Source organism: Malus domestica, chromosome 11 (assembly GCF_042453785.1).
Source record: "Malus domestica chromosome 11, GDT2T_hap1".
Lineage (NCBI taxonomy): Eukaryota > Viridiplantae > Streptophyta > Magnoliopsida > Rosales > Rosaceae > Malus > Malus domestica.
In genome coordinates this window covers 31,297,874-31,305,009 of record NC_091671.1, presented here as the reverse complement: position 1 = coordinate 31,305,009, position 7,136 = coordinate 31,297,874, and the positions used below count along the sequence as shown (strand labels likewise).

At 35.7% G+C, this 7,136-nt stretch overlaps 1 protein-coding gene across 1 annotated transcript; it reads right to left on the bottom strand.

Annotated features, from left to right (window-relative positions):
* Window positions 1–365: 365 nt before the first annotated feature.
* LOC103448520 (rab GTPase-activating protein 22) lies at window positions 366–6,863 on the bottom strand. The gene is made up of 11 exons (XM_008387779.4): window positions 6,349–6,863; window positions 5,338–5,433; window positions 4,985–5,088; window positions 4,279–4,508; window positions 3,898–4,020; window positions 3,666–3,754; window positions 3,242–3,347; window positions 2,807–2,904; window positions 1,961–2,221; window positions 916–999; window positions 366–759 (listed from the first exon to the last, which is right to left on the bottom strand). Exons 1-11 carry the CDS (start codon window positions 6,436–6,438, stop codon window positions 742–744), a joined length of 1,299 nt encoding a protein of 432 aa, XP_008386001.1. The 5' UTR covers window positions 6,439–6,863; the 3' UTR covers window positions 366–741.
* Window positions 6,864–7,136: the final 273 nt, after the last annotated feature.

Sequence of the window (7,136 nt, the reverse complement as noted above, 5' to 3'; positions counted from 1 at the left end):
AAACCAGTTTTAGGAGGTAAACTAAGACTCAATGACAGTTTCAGGGGACATTTCGACTAATAAGCCTAATAAAAAACTTTTATATATTTATAATAAAAGTTTTCCTTGCAAAAGCACTTCTGAACATAAATGTTTCATACATAAGCAACCCTAAATTTGCCAACTTGTGACCAGCCTTTTGTTGTGTATATTTTGCAATGAACTTTTGTGCTACATGTTCACTTCTTTCTAAACACAGGCAAAGTGAGCAACACTGACAACACAGCTTCTCCGAATATGACTAAATACTGAATGAAAAAAGTAAGTGCCTGCACCAACTCTGACTGCATATTGCGCTGGGAGGAAGAAGGTAATGTAACAAGATATTTTCATCAAAGAACACTGTAAATTATTTTCATTGATTAGGGTTGGAGCACAGCATAAGCTTAAGCACTTTCCACCCCTCATAATATCATAACGAACAACGTACCGTTAATACAAAATATAGGCCTCGGTTATCGTTGTACAAAATACAGGCCTATAAAGAAAGTTTTTAATATACAAATTATTTGGACTAATTTCACAAACAACAATTGCTCTTGTGGGAATATTTGGCAGAATGGACCAACTGTGCAGCTCTCTCAACTCTGAGCCAAGATTATGTGGAAGTAAATTATAATCTCTTGCCAAATCGGGTAAAACAATGTAAGGAACATCGTCTTACTTCTTTCGGGTGGCCAAAAAATCATGTGTAAAGTGATGCTATGTCTTCTTGGGCACCTGCAGTAACAAATCAGCGAACGATATTGCAACTTTGAGTGATTATTATACGAATATTTGAAGTGAGCGCATCCACACGCACAAGAAATGCACGAACATACAAATTTAATAACAACATCATTGTATACTACACTGCTTCAAAATAAATTGAAGTACCTTTTTTAGATATTTCTTGTGGAGTTTCAATGCCCCAGTGCAAGCTTTTTTGGCATCTAAATTTCCAGTTATGTCATTCAATATCTGGCGGAGAAAAAGAGTGAGGTAAGTAAACAGACAGGTAAAAGTTGTACAAAAATTAAGTTTCAATTCAACCAACTGAAAATTTGACAACTCTAAGTACTTGTTTATTACACGGGTCAAAGATTCTTCACCAGTCCCTAACGACTCTAGAGAACTATTTTGAACGTCTCCCTTAGGGCATTAGAAATGGCTAAAGACAATTTTAGTCCACGCAGTTTGCTAGGGGCTTCCAATTTCGTCCTGCAAAACTTGTAACTATATCCTGCTAGTTAACATTAGGTTGCAATCAAGCCAAAAATCCTTAAGATGATCACTTTTCATGTTTTTTTTTTTAAGGGATTAGGCAACGCATTTGAAATTTTCAAGAACCGTTAAGGAATAAACATGTCAAACTTAGGGTCCAATCCCTTACAAAACAGCATGAAGATGTGATTATTTTTCAGGGTTTTGATCTTGATTGTAACCTAATGTAAGTTGTAAAACTACACGGACAAAATTGGAACCCAAGATAACAACATTGGAACAACAGTTTCATTTGGCTTTTAGAATTTTTATATAATCATTTGTGAAAGAACAAAACGATAGCATCATATTCTTCTCCGAAGCATGTTTGACTACCGTAGAAGAATCCACATTTTCAAGGAAAGATTTAATAGGGTTGGCTGATCAATGTTGCTGCTCCAGTCTCCTATTCCTTTCCACTTTATTACATATTTTACTTTCAGATGTAAATTATAATTTATCATGTATGTCAAATCCACCCAGCATCCTGGACCCTAGTTTGGCCACGGCAAGTGGCTTCTGACATTTAGTAACTCTTGTTTATTGTTTTAGATGAATTTATGACGAGGCTGTCCCCACATGGACATGTTTTCTGTTTAAGTCATGTAATATCATTCTCAATATAAGCTGGAAGTATAACGGTTCTAAGAATAGCAAATAGTCAACTGATAATGCTAACCTTGACAACATCATCCAGACCCCGAGCTTCTGTAAGTAGCTTTGAGCTCTTATCTTTCAGGACACTGGCAACAAGGAAAACAGAAATTGGGAGTGGTGCTTCTGAATTCTTTCCTCCACTTTTCATGTTTTCCCTCTCATACTTCCCACACTGACGTGTTGACTTTGGTTTCCCTTTAGATCCCTCGGCCTTCTCACTATCAGTATCAGATTCTTCGTACACACTGACCAAGTCAGGGTCATACTCAAGAGCCCACATCATCTGTCAAAGTTTAAATGAGATAAATTCTTACCAATATAAATACGATCTTTTAAGTTCAAGATGCAGGATAACCATGTATACGTGCACAAAGAAAAAGGATATATTTGGCCAAAAACAAAAAAGAAAAAGCAATAACTATATAGCTGCAGAAATTCACTGTGCAGGACACCCCTTCTTTATTATAGAACAGGGTGCATCGATACTTTTCAATCAGGAACACATACATCCAATTACACAAACAAATGATCTGGAGTTTGGTCTTTAATATCAAATGCGTGCGATAGTTCTTAAAATCTATTTTCGAAAAGTACCTTGTCAAATAAGTACTAACTTGCCAACTTTTACTCGGAAGAAATAAGGTCCAATACAAAAAATTCTGCATAAGTATTAAATTTAAGGAACTATATATAAGTGGAATTGTGGAGAAATATTTGATGATTACGAAAAAATGAAGTGGTTTCCCAGAAATAGTCTCACGGATTCGATAAAAGTATTTATACATGCAATAATTAGATATATTAAAAAAAAATCCAAAAGGAAGAACAGAAAAATATCAAAAAGGTACTAACAGAAACTCATTCTTACCTCCCAAAGGTATAAAGAATCACAAAAAGAGAATTCTCGTCGGAACAAAACCATAAGCATCCGGAAAGCAAATAAATAGTCACCTCCGCCTAGTGTCTCTGCACTCCAAATTGAACATATCTGTTACTATCTTCCTCATTTTTTAGCATTATGTTGAGCAACGTAAGAGAGACATGACAGAAACACACAGCGAATTTGATATTCAAATCCTAATAAACGTCTTTGTTTTCCATAAATAAATGTATCGAATATTCATCCAAACGGTTGGCGAGCATGAATTTTCATGATCAGTTCTGAGAAGAAGACTATGAATAATGAAAAATGGTGAAAATCACATATGATGTCTCCAACGTTTTACATAAACAAATATTTTCTGTCTGACAAGTAAATGGACATAATTGTAGAGCTTAGTAAAGCAAATAAAAAAGACAATACCTAAGTGCTGATGAAGTTTTGGATCAATGACTTGAGTAATTGAAGCCAGATTACTTAGTTGTGCCTCCACCCCAACAGAGCTATCGGTACATCTGAAATTTCCTCGCTTTAAATTTCAAATGGAACAAGTCATAAGAAACTGGAATCCAAATTAACCATCACCAAGTAACTTTGTAGCTTTAAAGAAAACATGTAACTTCAAATCGAAAGAAAAATATTGTAGCAACTGTTCAAGGACAGAAGTAGATGAACAAAAACAGCTAATGAATCTCATTAATACATGGATTTAAGATTGCACATCTCCTCTGTTAATTTCTGGAAGGAAGAGCCTAGCAATCCTAGTTTTTTGACACACATGGTAGGCATAGATTTGATGCAAGTTCAGAATAATATACAAAGTGAAAGATTTAGTGCAAAGTTTTACCAGTCTGCGCATCAAGCGTTCAAAGCACCAAAATGCATCTGCTTCATCATCAAGAAGGATAATCATGGGGGAGCAAAGATCACTCATTCCTGATCATTGTGTCATGAATTTCGGAGTTTAGAAACATCAATTTTTTTTTTCTTTTGAAAAAATCAAAATGAATTTTTTCTTCACTTCCCAGAAGTGTAAGGAAGGGATGGACCAGTAGTAAAATCACTCCTATGTTACCAACCTTGACAATAACCAACATCTGTATCTATCCAGGCATAAACGGCTAAAATATCCCAAAGTTTTGACAAGTTTTCTTGCTTCTCGTAAAACACTAGTGTCCTGTCAGTACGAACCACGTCAAGACCTGGCATACAAATAAAGATAATCAGAAAAGTTATCTAACAAATCATTATTAAACATGAAAATTCTGCAATCCATCAAGTTCAGTACTTTTTTCACATGTTGCAGGTAGGTGATGTAATGACATGATGAAACCATAGAATTGACCAATAAAATAGTCTAAGGGCACTGACAACAAAAAGAAAAAATGCCTGACAAAAAATAGAAGTTCCTCCAAAATAACCATAATATGTATGCAAACACAAAAAAATATATCACAAACCTATCTGATGTAGAGTAAGCATCCACTGGATTACTTTCTTGTCCGTTACTGGTTCCATGACATTCTTACGGTTTGTACTTGAACCATTGTCTGGATTTATTTGTGAAAGTACTATGGGATCCTGAATGGGCTGACCATCTTCAGTGATTACGGGGGCAGTGATAAACCTACCACTTCCAACAACAGGAAACATTTGACGGCAATCTTCCTTCGACCGAGCATATTGCACTCTGAAAAGGACAAAGCATGATACTTAACAAATAATACCGAATAATGGGACAGGTTAAGCATAACATGCTGGAATCTGACAAGATAACATTATGTACAGCCTGTACGTTTGGAAATATACACATCCCACATAAAATAGAGATGCTGGAGCCTGGATCCCTATCGTATGAAGAGGAAAACCTGAGTCTTTTGCTAGCATGTTTCGCCATTGTTGTTAACTAAATTTACTCACTTGGGGTACATCGCAAGTCATAAACCTCAACTCATGATATTGATCATTTTCCCAAAAGATCATCTTTAAATTACTTAACGAATTGCAGTACTAAAAGATACATGAACCAGAAATAATTTCTCCTTAGACCATTCTCATCAATTGTGAGTGTACTACCCAAGGAAACTTCATTAGATAAAGAGAAAATAAAAGGTAAATGACTAATAAATTTGAAGGAACCCGAGTAAGGCAGGAAACAAGATATACCTTCGACGTTGCCGAATCTGCTCTCTTTCATCAAATGTGCTCGTAGGATCATAACAACCTAATAGAAACTCCCAAACTTCTCCTCTAATTGATGGATGGATTCCCTGATTGCCAAATATAATATAATTATGGATTGAAGTTGACTACTAGCCTTGCAAATTGATTATTTCATGAGTAAAACAATAAAGAACAACAAAAATATAAAGAGAAAAAGGTGAATCCATAAAGACAAGTATTGATAGGATTGTTGAGACGCTCTGATAGCTACACAGAATCCAAAACTGAGTTTTATAAATATAACGACAAAATTTAGCATACTAAGTGGTAGCTTTGAATCATGAAGATTCACTCACCCCACGGTGAATTCGACTTAAAGTCTTGCCTATATCCAGTTGGCCTTCTGGACTAAATGCAGCCTGCCATTTCCTTACACTTAGAGTTTTACCTGCCTGCATGAGCAAATAGAAATAAGGCATGGAGATTGAAAGAAGCACATCATGGTAATGAGACATTGAAATCACTATGAAGTAATAAGACAATTGCAGACATATTTAATAGAATACACAATGAATCTTTATCAGTTTCTCATTGTTTAAAAGCCTTAGTATAATCAAATCATTTTCTTATTAAGGCCAACCCCCATGAAACATAATCCAGATCGATGTTCCGATTCATAATACTTTGGTGATCCAGATCACAAATATTGGCGTTACAAACGTATCCTGATATATGGAGAAGGACACGGAGTTAAAATGTCAAAACTTGAGAAAACTTTCAAGCCAAAGATTCTGACATGCTGGAGTTTGAGGCAAGGGTTTGTGCAAATATAGCTATATTTCCCTTAATTGCTCACAATTATCAATTTCATATTTGTGTACGTAATTGTTCACACATTCATATACAGATTTCTATGAAGTTGTGCATAAGCAACACCAGACCGAATATCCCCAACATATTGGGTAGGCGTTAGCGGGTGGGAGCATATTGACTCTCGGATATGTATTGAGAACCAACAAGATCCTCATAACTCCGGTTTTAGTCACCAGAATAATCCTATATCTGTCCTACATTCTCCTTCCAAAATTCAACAAGGTGATCAATTAACATTAACATTAACACTATTCCCAACTTTCTCCTTCCGAAAAATCTAAAAATTTTCCAATTTCATCACTTTGTGATTCTATATCAACACCACCAATTCATGATCATAACTAAAAATCTAGCACCCTGCATTATCAAATCTGATTCATTACACAATATCTTGGTTTTCAAATGGGAAAAGATCAAAATTAAGACGATGGGTATCTAAAAACCCAATCTTTAAATCCAAATCCAACAATCAAACAAAGAACAGAAAGAAAAACCTTGATCTTGAAGCGGGTTTTGGGAACATCAGTACACTCAGGGCGTACTTCATAGAAAGAATCAGCAGGAGTCCCAGCGTCCCTCCACATTCCAATCCCCCAAAAGCACTTTCACAGAAGACACAAAAGCACTTTCCCCAAACCAACAAAGATGGCCTCAACCAGCACTCAGAGCTAACCGCTTTTCAACAAATCAACCAAAACCCAGAAAAAACCAATCAAAACCCAGAAAAATTAAACTTCCTCAGACCCTTTGGATCAAGCTCAAAACCCCACAAAAAAAGAAATGATCTGTTTTTCCTTTTTGCTTTTATGGGTATTATTTTTTTTTATGTTTTCTGTGTTGGTGTGGGGGTGTGATTTTATACGACAATGATGATTGTCGCGGTAAATACTCTGTCAAAGTCGTCGTGACGAGACGGCTGCCATCACACACCACACCTGAAAATCCCCACAACCAATATTTATTAACTCTTTAACCTCCCCTGTTTTCCCTTTGCTTTTCACTCATTTTCACTGTCTAAATTTTCTATGTCATCTATTTATTACGCACGTAATTACCCTACATTTTTATCCTGAAATAAAGGAGTAAATAAGAAAAAGAAATTACCTGTACTTGGGTCACCTTTTTCTCTGTGGTAAATAAATTTACTATTTTCTGGGATTTTCTCATTGGTTTTTTTTTTGTTTTTTTGGGTGGCAGAAACTTGACTGGGTGGCTGAGAGATTTCCAAGGCCATCGCTTTCGCGGGAACACAGAAAGAAAGCCATGGAAGTTGTAAGACTGA